This window comes from Hyla sarda, chromosome 5 (genome assembly GCF_029499605.1).
Source record: "Hyla sarda isolate aHylSar1 chromosome 5, aHylSar1.hap1, whole genome shotgun sequence".
NCBI lineage: Eukaryota > Metazoa > Chordata > Amphibia > Anura > Hylidae > Hyla > Hyla sarda.
The window spans coordinates 282,491,524-282,508,894 of record NC_079193.1 but is presented as its reverse complement, the minus strand read 5'-3'; the positions used below and the strand labels follow the sequence as shown (position 1 = coordinate 282,508,894).

The 17,371-nt window shown below is 40.4% G+C and overlaps 2 protein-coding genes across 4 annotated transcripts in view; one reads left to right on the top strand and one right to left on the bottom strand.

The window, feature by feature from the left end:
- SPIDR (scaffold protein involved in DNA repair) overlaps positions 1 to 17,371 on the bottom strand; it is a 1,058,688-nt gene that overhangs the window by 95,144 nt on the left and 946,173 nt on the right. The window lies entirely within an intron of this gene.
- PRKDC (protein kinase, DNA-activated, catalytic subunit) overlaps positions 1 to 17,371 on the top strand; it is a 631,631-nt gene that overhangs the window by 562,188 nt on the left and 52,072 nt on the right. For all 3 annotated transcript variants that reach the window (XM_056521838.1, XM_056521836.1, XM_056521839.1), the window contains 3 exons: positions 3,658 to 3,801; positions 12,838 to 13,045; positions 13,226 to 13,293. In XM_056521838.1, the coding sequence (XP_056377813.1) occupies positions 3,658 to 3,801; positions 12,838 to 13,045; positions 13,226 to 13,293 (420 nt within the window). The remainder of the gene's footprint in view (positions 1 to 3,657; positions 3,802 to 12,837; positions 13,046 to 13,225; positions 13,294 to 17,371) is intronic.

Below are 17,371 nucleotides of genomic sequence, written 5' to 3'. Positions count from 1 at the left end.
GACATTTACGCACGCGGCGATACCACATATGTTTATTTATTTATTTTTTTTACACTGTTTTATTTTTCTTATGGGAAAAGGGGGGTGATTCAAACTTTTATTAGGGAAGGGGTTAAATGACCTTTATTAACACTTTTTTTTTACTTTTTTTTTGCAGTGTTATAGGTCCCATAGGGACCTATAACACTGCACACACTGATCTTTCATCCTGATCACAGGCGTGTATTAACACGCCTGTGATCAGCATTATCGGCGCTTGACTGCTCCTGCCTGGATCTCAGGCACGGAGCAGTCATTCGTCGATCGGACACCGAGGAGGCAGGTAAGAGCCCTCCCGGTGTCCGATCAGCTGTTCGGGACGCCGCGATTTCACCGCGGCGGTCCCGAACAGCCCAACTGAGCAGCCGGGATACTTTCAGTTTCACTTTAGAAGCGGCGGTCAGCTTTGACCGCCGCTTCTAAAGGGTTAATACCGCACATCGCCGCGATCGGCGATGTGTGGTATTAGCCGCGGGTCCCGGCCGTTGATTAGCGCCGGGACCCACGCGATATGATGCGGGATCACGGCGCGATCCCGCTTCATATCGCGGGAGCCGGCGCAGGACGTAAATATACGTCCTGCGTCGTTAAGGGGTTAAACACAGTTTTACTGTACTTTAAAATTTTACAATATTTTTAATTATTAGTCTTTTTAAAAAAATACAAAATCAAAGCTGTTAAATGTTACATTGATAAATAATTACAAAAGAATATCACCCCGATTCCCTTCCCTCCCCCATATTACCGTTCCTAACTAGAGATGAGCGAACTTACAGTAAATTCGATTCATCACAAACTTCTCGGCTCGGCAGTTGCTGACTTTAGCCTGCTTAAATTAGTTCAGCTTTCAGGTGCTCCGGTGGGCTGGAAAAGGTGGATACATTCCTAGGAAAGAGGCTCCTAGGACTGTATCCACCTTTTCCAGCCCACCGGAGAACCTGAAAGCTGAACTAATTTATGCAGGATAAGTCATTAACTGCCGAGCCGAGAAGTTTCTGACAAATCGAATTTACTGTAAGTTTGCTCATCTCTATTCCTAACCTTAAACATCTCCAATGTGTGGATATACTGAATGCCATAGATTCCATCCATTCCATCAACCTTATAATGCAATTTAAGATTAGGAAGCCAAAAAAATAATTTTTCATATGGAGCAGAGAAGTTTGAATGTTTACTCTTTCGTCCCCAAATCAATCTTTCCAGTAACACTTACATTTTTCTAAACCAGATTTATTTTATCCATAATGGGGATGTGATTAAAATAAACAAAATCTGTGGTAATACCACCATATTTTTTAATTATGGCAGTTCTTTCAGGAATAGATATTGGTAATTCCATACTTAAGACCCATGCCATTTTTGGAAACATCTTATCCCCTTTCCAAAGGATAAGGTCCCCAGCGGCGGGACCCCCGCGATCTCCAGGCCGGGAGCAGCGGCGGCGCCCGGAACGCCATGCTCCCCCTCCATTCATGTCTATGGGAGGGGGCGTGATGGCTAGTACATAGCCATCACGCCTCATCCCATAGAGGTGAATGGAGGGGGTGTGTCGGCTTGCATCGCCAGTCATCGGGCATGATGTGGGGTTTGCTCCATGCACCGAATGACGGTGTAAAAAATTGGAAAAGTTATCATTTTTCTGAATGTTAGCCCCAATAAATCACCCCATTATAAAAACTGCACCCCTCAACGTAACCAAAATGACATTTGGGAAGTTTATAAACCTTTAACCACTTAAGGACCCAGGGCGTACCTGTATGTCCTGAGTCCTCTCCCTTTCTATAACGCGGGGCCACGTCGTGGCCTCTAACGGCCGTCACGCCCCTCCCATAGACTTGCATTAAGGGGTTGTGCATGACGTCACACGGGGGTGGAGTCATGGCGTCACAATACTCCAGACCCGTGGTCGTCATGCTGCACACTCAGAGCCTCCAGCGCAAAGGTGGGTGCTGAATGACAGACATAAGATGTATTATGGCCTGAGTACCCCTTAAACAAATTATAACTACGTGCACCAAAATTTGTATGCTTTTAAAATTGTCCTCTTCTGACCCCTATAACTTTATTTTTCCGCAAATAGGACTATTTTAGGGCAGTTTTTTTTCGCAGGGATCTCCCATTTTTATTGGTACCATTTTTGTACGCCATTGACCGTGCGGTATATCTAACCTTATATTTTAATAGTTTGGGCATTTACGCACGCGGAGGTATCACATATGATTGTTTTTTTGTGTTTTTTTTATTACATTTTTATTTTTTTTTTAAATGGGAAAAGGGGGATTCAAACTTTTATTAGGAAGGGTTTAATTCACTTTTATTAACCCTCTCCCCCCCCCCCCCCCCCCTTAGGGGCTATAACATGCAATCTTACGATTGCATACACTTTTCAATGCTGAGCTTTGGCTCAGTGCTGAGCAATGTTATCTGTGTTCCACTGCACTAGCCTGCAGAGCCTGGCCAGAGCTTCAGAGCACCAAAGGTAAGGGCCCTCCCGCCATCCCTTCAGCTGATCGGGACCCACAAATGTCCCAAACAGCTGCCCTGCGCTAACCGACACTGTTAACCCCTCTTATAGATGCCATGATCAATATTGATTGTGGCGTCTAAAGGGTTAATGCCGGGCATCGGCCTGATCAGCAATGCCCAGCATTAACTGTGGGTCCTGAGTGCTGATAGCAACCGGGACCCAACGGGTATGAAGCGTGCTCAGCTCGTGAGTACACTTCAAACACCGGTAACAAGACCAGGGGGTACATGTACGCCCTTGGTCCTTAAAGGGGTACTCCGCCCCTAGACATCTTTTCCCCTATCCAAAGGATAGGGGATAAGATGTCTGATCGCGCGGTCCTGCCACTGGGGACCCTTGCAATCTCCTTGCTGCACCCGGCATTCATGAAGTCACGGTCACGCCCCCTCAATGAAAGTCTATGGGAGGGGGTGTGGTGGCCATCATGCCCCCTCCAATAGAATTGCATTGAGGGGGCGTAGATGTAAAGTCACGAGCGGACCATGACGTCACGAGCCTCCGCCCCGTATCGCCAGTCATCCGGCTGGGAGCGAACTTCGCTCCGTGCACCAGATGTCTGGGGTGTCGCAGCCAAGATTACGGGGGTCCCCAGCGGCGGGACCCCCGTGATCAGGGATAAGATGTCTAGGGGCGGAGTACCTCTTTAAGTTCCAGGAAGCAAGGGCGTACCTGTACTTGTTTAAACAAGCTGTAACATAGTTATAAAACAGTTAGCTATTCAGTTTTAATCTTTAATTTATTTTAAGTAAAATCAATTTTGGATAATCTCCTAATACAGCAATAATCTGATCCAAAAGAATATTTAACCCCCCTGTTCCTTCTAGTATCATAAAAAAATGTAATCCAGTATTTTTGCATCTCCGGACACAACGACATCATGTGTAAAAATCCTGCCCCTTCTGCCTGACATCTTGTACATCAAGAATCTTGCCTTTTTTTAAATTTTATTCAAGAACAAAGGAGTATGGTATAACCTATATATTATATTAAATTGAATAATGTCATAATTTAAGTTAGAAGATACGAGTCAAATTATAGAAAATTCTTTTAAATTTTAACTGTGCATTTTTTTTTTTTTTTTTACTGATTAGGACTGGAAAGAGGAAGTCTATAAAGAATTAGCAAAACCAAAACCAGACATAAATAAAATTAAGATGATGTACAAGAAGATGCATGCAAACCTTGCCAATGTGAAAGATCCTCATTTCGGTTCATTCAGAAGGAAGTTTGCCGAGGTATGTATTTAGCCGGTTGAAAAAAAAGGTGACTTTCTATCTCTATACTGAAACCAATATAGGCTGTGTTCCAGTATATTACGAATGGCCCAAAGGAGATATGCTGTGTGCTAGTAGATTATTTTATGAATGAAAGCGGGGTTGTCTGTTGCAATTTGATATTTTGTGATTGTCCCCAGGCTGAAAAAATATAAACAAAAAAAACATGACAACACAAAAAGGAGGGGAGGAAGGATCTTGTGAAAAAAAAAAAATCTGTCGGACCTACAAAATGAAATATAATTTTTCTCCACAGTGAATGCAACAAAAATGCTAAAATTTCTAATTTTAATCGCCTATCCTCCAAAAATATGTAATAAAAATTATCAAAAGGTAGGATGTATCTTCACACAACTTGGTTTTTCTTTAAACCCCTTCTGCCCTATTAGGTTTGCATGGTCGGATGTATAGTTACGGTACGTCATGCGTAACTGGGTGGTACCTCACTGTGACACTTCTTGCAATTTCTGCTGCTATCTGTAGCAGCCGATTACAGTAACATTCCGGGGGACCAATCAGAGCGTGTCAACCCCCTTGCCCCTAGAAAAATTTTTGAGGGATGCAGTTTCCAAATTGGGTCACTTCTGAAGTTTTTCCTGTCCAAGTTCCTTGATGGACACTTCAAAATATCCTAAGAAAAAGGAGGCATGGGTGTGCTTCAAGTAGCACACTAGGGTGACATATGAGATATTTATAATAACTGAAGAATTAGGGTAATAAATATAGATTTTAAAGGGGTTATCCACCATAAGGTGATTTTAGTACGTACCTGCCAGACAGTAATGGACATGCTTAGAAAGCATCCGTGTTTGTCTTGGGGCTAAATGGCTGTGTTGTGAGATTACCATAATACTGTGGCTATCTTTTTTTGAACTGGGTATTTCTTGTTTGAGTTCGGTATTTTAAACTAAATATCCCATGCTTCCTTGTTTGAAAGTGTGAGGTCACTTTCCTCCCTCCCTCACATCAGCCACCCCACCCATTGAAACACATATAAGCTGCATTCCATTCAAAAGACTAGTGTTTTCAAACCAGGGTGCCTCCAGCTGTTGCAAAATGATCTCTCTCCCACCCAGCAGTCGCTTCACCCATTGAAGCAGGACAGGCTCCCTTTGCATACCTGACTAGTCATGTCTCGACGCACTGCAACCTGGAAAAACCAGAGATCTAAGTAATTTTGTATTCTGTAAAATAAAAATAAATGTGGGGGAAAAATCACAGAAAATTGCCCCTTTCATTTTTGTGTTTATACTTGTATACTTTGCTACTTGTATACTACGATACAGAAAAAAAAAATATGGAAAGAGAAAATGTGAATTTTAAAATTTCACTTCACTTTGTTTTAACCCCTTAAGGACCAAGCCCATTTTGACCATAAGGACCAGGCCAATTATTTTTTTTTTTCCTCCTCGTCTTCTAAAAATCGTAACTTTTATATTTTCATCCACAGACTAGTATGAGGGCTTGTTTATTGCGCGACCAGTTGTCCTGCGTTATGACATCACTCATTTTACAATAAAATGTATGGTGCAACCAAAAAAATACTATTTGTGTGGGGAAATTAAAAAGAAAACCGCAATTTTGGAAGGTTCCGTTTCCACACCGTACAATTTACGGTAAAAATGACGTGTTCTTTATTCTGTGGGTCAATATGATTAAAATGATACCCATGATAACATACTTTTCCATTATTGTTGCGCTTAAAAAAAATTGCAAACTTTTTAACCAAATTAGTATGTTTAAAATCCTTCTATTTTGATGACCTATAACTTTTTCATATTTCCGTATAAGCGGCGGTATGAGGGCTCACTTTTTGCGCCATGATCTGTACTTTTTATTGATACCACATTTGTGTATATAAAACTTTAATAAATTTTTTTATACATTTTTTTTAAATAAAATGTGATTAAAAAAAAAGCAGCAATTTTGTGCTTTATTTTTTTTTTTTACGTTCACGCCGTTCATCATACAGGATCAGTAACATTATGTTAAAATTTGGACATTTACGCACGCGGCAATACCAAATATGTGTGTTAATTTTTTTTTTTTTTTATACATTTTTTTTACATTTTAAAGGAGTAAAATGGGCAAAAAGGACATTTTACATTTTTATTGGGGATGGGGATTTTTCACTTTATTTTTTCTTTATTATTTTTTTTTTTACTTTTTCGACTTTCATTTTTACACTTTAATAGTCCCCATAGGGGGCTACCTGTAGCAATCCTTTGATTGCTAATACCGTTCAGTGCTATGCATAGGGCATAGCACTGATCATTGTCTTCTGGGGGGGTACTCTGCTCTGGTCGGCTCGATCTTAGACCAGAGCAGAAGACCCCGGGACACGGCAGGAGCCAGGAGAGGGGACCTCCAGCCGCCATGCTGGATCCCTGTGGCAGCGCTGCGGGTGATCTGATCATCCATTCAAAGTACCGCACTGATGCCGTGATCTGTATTGATCACGGCATCTGAGGGGTTAATGGCAGACATCCTCACGATCGCGGATGTCCGCCATTACCGGCGGGTCCCTGGCTGCTGATAGCGTTAAGTACCACGGCACCATGACGTACATTTACAAGGGTTTAAAGGGGTATTCCGGGCAAAAAACATTTTATCCTCTATCCAAAGGATAGGGGATAAGATGTCTGTGGGGATCCCGCCACTGGGACCCCCCAGCGATCTCCCTGCAGCACCCGCATTCTATGTGGGAGCTGCGTCTCCAGTTTCGGAAACCTCTGGGTTTCCGGAACTGGGGACGTGATGTCACGCCACGCCCCCTACATTCATGTCTATGGGAGGGGGCGTGATGGCCGTGGTGGGCCCCCCGCGATCAGACATCTTATCCCCTGTCCTTTGGATAGGGGATAAAATGTTTTTGCCTGGAATACCCCTTTATTTCTTGTGAACCACCTAAAGGGTTTATAAACTTCCAAAAATGTAATTCTGGATCCTTTTAAGGGATGCAGTTTTTAAAATGGGGTGATTTCTAGCATACAGGCCCCTACAAAGCCACTTCAGAACTGAAATGCTTCCTAAAAAATTAGATTTTGAAACTTCCTAAAAATTTTTTTTTTAAATGCTTATTTAAAATTATCTAATGCCTTAGAAAAGTAAAAAGAATATTTAACAAATGATGCCAACATAAATTAGACATATTGGGGGAGATTTATTAAAACCGGGATAAATGAAAAGTTTAGCAGTTGCCCATAGAAAACAATCAGATTGCTTCCTTCACTTTAAAAAGACCTCTGAAAAATACAAGAAGCGATCTGATTAGTTGCTATGGGCAACTGGTCAACTTTTCCTCTACACGGGTTTTGATAAATCTCCCCCATTGCATTGTTGAATTGATAACTAATTTATTTGGCATGACTGTTTATCTTACATGTAGGAATTTCTAATCTAGAAAAATGCTATATATTTTTTTTTATACAATATATTAGCATTTTTCACAAGGAAGCCCTGCATGTATCAACAAAAATGTACCACTTATATTAAGTACAATATGTCAGGAAAAAGAATCCTCAGAATTGCTTTGATCAGTAAAAGCATTCCAGATTTATTACCATATAAAGAGACAGATGACAGATCTAAAAAGGGGGCATATTCAATTAACCTCTTAATGGCAACCCAGCATCATTAAGGGGTTAATTGAATAAGCATTTAGCAATGAAAATAAACCTTTTAAAGTTTAAAACTTACTAAAACATTCAAAATAAATAAGGTGTTATAAATGTAACAAATCTGCGTGATAGGGTTTAGAGGGCAGAGTGACACAGGATCTGGGGGGGGCAGGGAAGTGTGGAACAGATTAAAACAGGGTTTGGGGGCAGGGCAGAGTGACAGAGGCAAAATGACAGGGGAGCAGAGACTACAATTTCTAACCCCACTCTGTTTCCATATAACTCTCTGCACTGTAACCTTTAACCCTAATCCAGTTTTTGAGAGAGCTACTCTCTTATAGACAACATTGTCTCTAGTATAAACATCATTTTAAAAAATGCCACAAATGATTGTGTACATAATAACCACCTGCCCGGCTTCCTGATTGGTTGGGAAGCCACTGCCAGAAGGCCAGGTCTGAATGAGAGGAGTCAGGACTGCATTAAATAATGTTTGTATCATTCCTATGTGTGTATGTTGTGCTTTGAGGCAGCACTAGACTGGACACTGTAGCATTGATCACAGACAAGTCTGTTCACTAAGTAACTAAGAAAATTGTGCTTTCAGTGTTGCACTTAGGACGTACCTGACACCCCCTTACTGCCATTTGTACAAAAGTTTGAGATGGATTTGTAACCTTTTCCAGCCTGATGTGCATCAACAACTCTTCCTCTGAGGTCCTCAGAATTCTCCTTTGTGTCATGATACATTCCCACAAATGTGTTGTGATGATCAAACTTTGATTTTATGCTTAAAACTCAAGGACACAGCCCAGTTTAGCCTTGATCACATCATCATTTTTGTGGTTTGTTTTTTCCTCCTCCACCTTTTAAAAGACAAAACACTTATATTTTTCCATTCACAAAGACATATGAGGGCTTGTTTTTTTTTGCGTAACCAATTGTAATTTGTAATGATACCTTTCATTATACCTTAAAATGTATGGTGCAACCGAAATAAAAAAAATAATAATTTAGCAACTTTTTTATGCAATATATTTTACGGTTAAAATGACATGTTCTCTTTATTTGGTGGGTCAATTCCCACTATTATACTATTGCACTGCTTAAAAAAAAAGGGCAAACTTTTTAACCCCTTAAACCCCTTTGACTATGCTACAGGGGCTGTAAAATGAGTGTAATTCATAATATAGTGTCTGTACCTGTGTGGGACGGTGGTCTCAAAATTCTGTGATTTTTTTGCCCCTGTATTTATTTTTAACTGCATACAAAATTACTCAGGTCTCAGGTTGCAGTGAGGCGGAGACCTGACATCACTAGTCAGGTGTGCAAAGAAAGCATGTCTTGCTTCAGTGGGTGGAGTGACTGCTGGGTGGGAGAGAGATCATTCTGCAACTAATTGTATTTTTGCAACAGCTGGAGAAACCCTGGTTGGAAAACACTGGTCTTTTCAATGAAATGCAGCTCATTTGTGTTTTAATGGGTGGGGTGGCTGATGTGTGGGAGGGAGGAAAGTGACCTCACACTTACAAACAAGGAACTATTGGATTTGTAGTTTGAAAAAACAAACTCAAACAGGAAATAGCGAGTTCACAAAAAGATAGCCACAGCTTAATGGTTATCTCACAAAATAGCCATTTAGCCCCAAGACAAGCACAGATCCTTCCTAATAGCACGTCCATTACTGTCTGGCAGGTAGGTGCTAAAATCACCTTATGGTGGATAACCCCTTTAATAAATAAGAATTAACTTCTTTCCTAATAAAAGTTTGACTCACTCCCCTATTACTATTTTTATAGTAAAATAATTTAAACAAAAATATTGAAAAATATAAAAATAATGTTAACAAAAATAAACATATGTGGACTATAAAAATCTAACGTTAAGTATCATTTCAATAGTATGGACCTACAAAATTTAGATAATGTGTAATTTTTACCAAAAAGTGCACTGCGTAGAAATGGAAGCTTCCAAAAGTTGCAAAATATTTTTATTTTATTTGAATTTTGCCCCCAAATAATAATATATTATTTCACCATAGATTTTGGGGGAAAATGAGTGATGTCATAACAAAGTGCAATCGGTGGCGCAAAAAACAAGCACTTTGTAGGTGGAAAATTGAAAACATTATGGCTATTAGAGGGCAAAAGGGGAAAAACAAAAAGTGCAAAAAAAAAAAAAACTGTTGTCCTTAAGGGGTTAAACAAAATAAATATGTTTACAATTGCCGTATTCTGACCCTTTTATTTTTCTGTATATGCAACTGTATGATAAGCTGTGATCTGCAGCTTTTGTGTATGTGTGGCTTTTTGATCACTTTTTATGCCATTTTTTTCTGGGATATGAAGGGACCAACGGTCAACAATTTTGGACTTTTTTTGTATGTTTATGACAATCACTGTACGGGATCATAAACATTATGTTTTAATAATTCAGATCGCATTTCCGCGCACAGGGATACCAAGTATGGTATGTGTTTTTATATTTGAAAAATGAAATATTGAAATATTTATATTTTTAAAATTGCATTTACACTTTGTAAACGAAGATCGGAGCAGGGACCCACGCACAGAAAGCAGGCAGACCTCCAGCGTGCATTCAAATTGATCAGACCCCTGTATACATGCTAGCGGGGTGCCAATCAGTTAGGGGGACTGTCATTGCTGCACTTAAGTGCTGTGACATCGGTGGGATTGCTGTTGTCTGTCATTAACTGCGAGTGCACGGCTGCCATCACTACAGTTTATGAAGTGAATGCTTCTTCTGAGCTTGCTTCAAAGACTCACTGTAAACTGCAACCGTACATATACTGTACATCACTGTGCACGAAGGACCTGGCACCAGCAACATAACATGTATGTAGCATCTCCTCTAGGGGTTAAATAAAATAGGTTGCCTACTTTCACCAGATCATCCTATAGACTAAAAACACTTGACTTATTTCACTTAATATTATCTGCTAATCCTATGGCTGGGTTCACACTGCAGAATTTCCACATTGAAATTCCACTTGGAATTTACTGTGCAGCAAAGTTGCATTGCTGTCAATGGGATTCCGCTGCACGGTACACACTACAGAATTTCAGCGGCTTACCTTTTGACTCTGATGGTGTAGCTTTAGTTCAAATATATGGTGATGTATTAAGTTCTGAAGGTCTAATTTTTGTTCATACGTATGCAGAAATATGAAGCATTCTGAAAAGTTCACAAATTTTCAAGTACCACTATAAAATAATGAATGTACTTAACATTTTAATTACCCATGTACAGAGGTTGCATATAAAGCTACAGAAGAAAGACATATATACACCTAAAGGGAGTTGCTAGTTCTCATAGCTGTGGTGATGCCCACATTGTACAGTGTAAACATATTTATATTCAATGTGCAAAGGAGAATTAATCAATTAGAGTTGAACAATTTACAGTTTATTTAAAATATTTGTAGCAGTAATGCTGGGATTACACAAAGCTTTTGTTTGGTGTTTTTTAGCCACACAACTTTTGTTTGGTGCTTCTTTCCAGAAATAGTGTGTATTAATATAGGCATTTTTTTATTTTGTGTTTTATCTTCTTTTTATTTTTCATTACATATCATGTGATTTATTAATCATGTGACTTAAGGATTTCTATTAAAGAATTGTGGGAAAGAGTGTCAATATTTAATACACATAGTCTATAGGAGGAAAAACACCAACATTTAAAGTGTACCTGTCATTATCAAAAACTTTCTCTATAATGTAGAAAAATAACATTGTGTATATTTGTAATATACATTGGTTAAAAATCTGTGAGGAGACCAAATACAGGAAGTGAGGGCAGGACAAGTAGGGCTCTGTGCACTGAGGACAAGTAGGGCTCTGTGCACTGAGGACAAGCAGGGCTCTGTGTACTGAGGGCAAGAAGGGCTCTGTGTACTGAGGGCAAGAAGGGCTCTGTGCAGTGATGGCAAGAAGGGCTCTGTGCAGTGAGGACTAGCAGGGCTCTGTGCAGTTAGGACAAGCAGGGCTCTGTGCAGTGAGGACAAGCAGGGCGTCTGTGCAGTGAGGACAAGCATGGCGTCTGTGCAGTGAGGACAAGCAGGGGGTCTGTGCAGTGAGGACATGCAGGGGGTCTGTGCAGTGAGGACAAGCAGGGGGTCTGTGCAGTGAGGACAAGCAGGGGCTCTGTGCAGTGCGGACAAGCAGGGGCTCTGCAGTGTGGACAAGCAGGGGCTCTGTGCAGTGAGGACAAGCAGGGCTCTGTGCAGTGAGGACAAGCAGGGCTCTGTACACTGAGGACAAGCAGGGCTCTGCACTGAGGACAAGTAGGGTTCTGTGCAGTGAGGCTCTGTGACATGTTCCTGTCTCACACAGAAGAATGATTGACACAGAGTCCTGCTTGTCCTGCTCTCACTTCCTGTGTTTGGACTCCTCACAGAGACACACAGGTAATAGCTGCATAGACAGCATTTTTCACCCTAAAATTAACAACTTTTTTAACTAAAGTATGTTACAAATATAAATAAAATGGTATTATCTACTAAAGTTTTTGTTATCGACAGGTAGATTTTAAAGGGGTACTCCGGTGCTTAGACATCTTATCCCCTATCCAAAGGATAGGGGATAAGATGCCTGATCGCGGGAGTCCTGCCGCTGGGGACCCCCCTGATCTTGCAAGCTGCACCCCCTTTAAAATCAGTCCCTGGAGCGCGTTCTCTCCGGGTCTGATTACCGGCGACCACAGGGCCGACGGCATGTGACGTCACGCTCCGCCCCTCAATGCAAGCCTATGGGAGGGGGCGTGATAGATGTCACGCCCCCTCCCATAGGCTTGCATTGAGGGGTAGAGCGTGACGTCACACGGGGGCAGAGGCGTGACGTCACACTCCTTCGGCCCTGTGGTCGCCGGTATTCAGACCCGGAGCGAACACGCTCTGGGGACTGATTATAAACGGGGTGCCACGTGCAAGATCACGGGGATCCTCAGCGGCGGGACTCCCGCGATCAGGCATCTTATCCCCTATCCTTTGGATAGGGGATAAGATGTCTAAGCACTGGAGAACCCCTTTAATGAAAAGAATCGGAAAACTGCCCCTGAGCCTAAAACCTCACAAAAAGGTGAAAAAATTTCCACTATTTCCCTGTTGACTCTCTGCTAAGATCTGACTGCAACCCAAAAAAAACATGCCATGAGTAAGGCCAAGTGTTTTCCCAGTCTTAGAAAGACCTTTTTTGTTGTGCCAAGGTTGCATTATTCTTAGGTCACTGGGTGTTTTACATGGAGGCTGGATTATTTTAAGGTTGTTTTATATGATTTTTTACTAATCCCCAAGTCATGTTATCTTGGATTTCTTAAGGTTGTTGTTATGAGATGGTAATTATTACGTTCTGAATTTCAGAAATATTCAAAGGATTTGGAAAAAGTATGTGGAAGTGACGGCTCACTCCTAAGTGGAATTAAAGCTGATAAATTTAATGACAGCAGCTTTGTTAAGCTAGTGAATAAAATTAAAGATGAGTCCCCTGCAGAGCCAGGAAATTTAAAGGAATATTCACCCTGGATGAGCATTTTTAAGCCAGAGTTTTCCAGAGATCTCGAAATTCCTGGTTAGTGTTTCTTTTTAATATGTATATTTATTATGCTGAAAATATATAAATCAGATGAGAGTTGGTACCGTGTTAGTCTTAGAAATATGGGATATAAGTGGAGTAGCAATGATACCTTTATTGGTCAAATGAGAAGATATAGATATTGCAATGTAGTAAAACTTTCTAATTTTGATCCAGGTCAGTATGATGGTAAAAATAAGCCGATGCCAGAATATCATATAAAGATCTGTGGATTCGATGAGCGGGTATGTATTAATTGGAAGAGATGTTAAATTTCCTGCACTTTTAAGTCATGGGGAAAAAACAGATTTTTACAGATTCAAAATAGTTTCAATGCTTGATGAGGAGGGAAAGAAAAACCTGTTAAGGGTGCGTTTATACGCTAGTAACGGGTTTCCCACTGCTGGCAACCCTCTGCAAGTTTCTGGTGTGTGAACGCATCCTAAATAGTCAGTCGGACCCAGAAAATAGTTAACCCCTGAAGGACCAAGCGTTTTACAGTTTTTCACTCTCGTTTTTTTCCTCCTTACCTTTTAAAAATGATAACCCTTTAAATTTTTCACTTGAAAAACCGTATGAGGGCTTTTTCTTTTTTTCACCACCAATTCTACTTTGTAATGACATCAGTCATTTTACCCAAAAATCTACGGCGAAACGGGAAAAAAATCGTACAAGAAAATTGAAGAAAAAACAAAATTTTGTAAATTTTCGGGGCTTACATTTCTAAGCAGTACATTTTTCTGTAAAAATGACACATTTTTTATCTTTATTCTGTAGGTCCATACGATTAAATTGATACCCTACTTATATAGGTTTGATTTTGTCGTACATCTTGAAAAAATCATAACTACATGCACGAAAATTAATACATTTAAAATTGTCCTCTTCTGACTCCTATAACGTTTGAAATTTTTCACTTACGGGGCTGTATGAAGGCTCCAATTTTGCGCCGTGATCTGAACTTTTTATCTGCACAATTTTTGTTTTGATCTGACTTTTTGATCGCTTTTTATTCAGTTTTTTATGGTAAAAAGTGACCAAAAATAGGCTATTTTGGACTTTGGAATTGTTTTGCATGTACGCCATTGACCGTCTGGTATAATTAACAATATATTTTTATAATTCTGACATTTATGCATGCGGCAACACCACATATGTTTATTTTTATTATGTTTATATATTTATGTGGAATTTGGGAAAAGGGGGGTTATTTAAAGGGGTTAATGTGTGTGTTTTTAAATCATTTGATTCCTCAGACAGATCAATGTGGTTCCATAAAACCACATTGATCTGTGTGCTCTGCGCTCGATTGATTGATAAAGCCTGACCCTGCCAAGCTTTATCATTCTGAGCACAGGAGACGGCACTACAGGAGAGGTAAGCCCTCCGGCTACCTCAGCAGTGGATTGACCCCCCCCCCCCCCCCATTGACCTGATGGATAGTGTGGGAGACGCTGATTTAAATGAGCCCTACCTTACCCGGATCCGCCCAGCTGATCACACCCAGTTGTGCGTTATTCTATGTGTATATCTTGCTGTAACTGGCACGGCTTCTGCAGGTTAACTGGCACTGACGTCAGCGCCGCTTATGAATATTCACACCCCCTCCCTCCAGTTAAGAGCGGCGAAGAGAGGGAGAACTGGAGGGAGGGGGGATGAATATTCATAAGCGGCGCTGACATCAGTGCCAGTTAACCTGCAGAAGCCCTGCCCATGCCAGTTACAGCAAGATATACACATAGAATAAAACTACAATTGTGGGCGAACGGCCGGGCGGATCCGGGCAAGGTAGGGCTAGTTTTAATATGACAGTTTTCCTTTAAGTTGCGAGCCGGAAGTTGTCACCTCCCCCTGCAAGTGCTAAAAGACAGTCTTTTAGCGCTTGCAGAGGGAGGTGACAGCTTGCCACGGCTCACATCTCATTCATTTAAAGCTCGGCCCGCAAGTCATTCATTTAAAGCGCGGCCCGCAAGTCATTCATTTAAAGTGCCGCCGCAACTGATAATTAATTCATTCGAGGGGGGGGAGGGGCCCAATCAGTATTGCGGTATGGGAAAAATTCATATCATGCAGGGAAAACATTTCGGTATTCGGTATGAACCGGTATACCGCCCAGCCCTATTATATATATATATATATATATATATATATGTGTGTATGTCTATATGTGTGTATATATATATATATATATATATATATATATATATATATATATACAGACAAGAAGGTGACCGCAGCACTCCAAATCAATGTGCCAAAGTGTGTATTCCAGAGTTAATACAGGCAGGTGGCCTCACACCACCATTTTCAAGCCTTTTATATTTTATAAAATATAAAACTCAATGTGTGTGTTTACATAGTAACATAGTTCATAAGGTTGAAAAAAGACCATCAAGTTCAACCTATAACCCTAATGAGTCCTTACTGAGTTGAGTTGATCCAGAGGAAGGCAAAAAAAAAACTCATACTAGAATTAAAAATTCCTTCCTGACTCCAAATATGGCAGTCAGAATAAATCCCTGGATAAACGTTCTGTCCCTATAAATCTAGAATCCATAACCAGCGATGTTATTATTCTCCAAAAATGCATCCAGACCCCTTTTATATTCTTTTACAGAGTTCACCATGACCACCTCCTCCGGGAGAGAATTCCACAGTCTCACTGCTCTTACAGTAAAGAACCCTTTTCCATGGCAGTCGTCCCAAGTGTTCTCCCATTTAATACATAATCCCAGCCCGGATTTTTCTTCCCTATGTGCATTACCTTACATTTATCAGTGTTGAACCTCATCTGCCACTTCCCGGCCCAAACCTCCAACCTATCCAGATCCATTTGTAACAGTTCACTGTCCTCTATTGTGTTTACCGCTTTATAGAGTTTAGTATAATCTGCAAAGATTGCTACTTTACTATTCAACCCCTCTACAAGGTCATTAATGAATATATTAAATAGAACAGGACCCAAGACTGACCCCTGTGGTACCCCACTAGTAACAGTCACCCAATCAGAATAAGAACCATTAATAATCACCCTCTGTTTCCTATCACTGAGCCAGATACTTACCCACTTACACACATTCTCCCCCAGCCCCATTCTTCTCATTTTATGCACCAACCTTTTATGTGAAACCGTATCAAATGCTTTGGAAAAATCCAGATATACGACATCCAGCGATTGCCCCTGGTCCAGTCTGGAACTCACCTCCTCATAAAAGCTGATCAGGTTAGTTTGACAGGACCGATCCCTCATAAATCCATGCTGATACAGAGTCATTTATTTATTTTTATCAAGATATTCCAAAATAGCGTCTCTTAGAAAACCCTCAAACAATTTACATACAACTGAGGTTAAACTAACAGGTCTATAATTCCCGGGGTCACCTTTTGACCCCTTTTTAAATATTGGCACCACATTTGCCATGCGCCAGTCCTGGGGAACAGTCCCTGTCACTATAGAGACCCTGAATATTAAAATAGGGGTCTGTCTATTACATTACTTAAAGGGGTATTCCAGGCCAAAACTTTTTTTTATATATCAACTGGCTCTGGAAAGTTAAACAGATTTGTAAATTACTTTGATTAAAAAATCTTAATCCTTGCAATAGTTATTAGCTTCTGAAGTTGAGTTGTTTTTTTCTGTCTAACTGCTTTGTGATGACTCACGTCCCAGGAGCTGTGCAGCTCCTATGGGGAAATTTTCCCATCATGCACAGCTCCCGGGGACGTGACATCATCATTGAGCAGTTAGACAGAAAACTTCAGAAGCTAATAACTATTGAAAGGATTAAGATTTTTTAATAGAAGTAATTTACAAATCTGTTTAACTTTTCGGAGCCAGTTGATATATGAAAAAAAGTTTTTGCCTGGAATACCCCTTTAATTCCTTTAGAACACGGGGGTGAATGCCATCTGGACCTGGTGATTTGTCTATTTTGATTTTTTGTAGGTGAAACTGTACTTCTTCCTGGGTTAGACAGGTGACCTGTACTGCGGAGTTTACCTTATCTCGCTGTATTTCACCTGGCATTTCATTTTCCTCTGTGAATACAGTGGAGAAGAATTTGTTTAATATATAAGGTTTTTCCTGATCCCCGTTTATAATTTCTTTCTCATCAATTTTTAAAGGGCCTACACTTTCATTTTTTTGACCTTTTTGCTATTTTTATAGTTAAAGAACATTTTGGGGTTAGTTTTACTCTCTTTAGCAATGAGTCTTTCTGTCTCTATTTTTGCGACTTTTCTCAGTTTTTTACATATTTTACATTTTTCTCAATAGCTTTTTAATGCTTCTTCACTGCCGTCCTGTTTTAGTAATTTAAATGC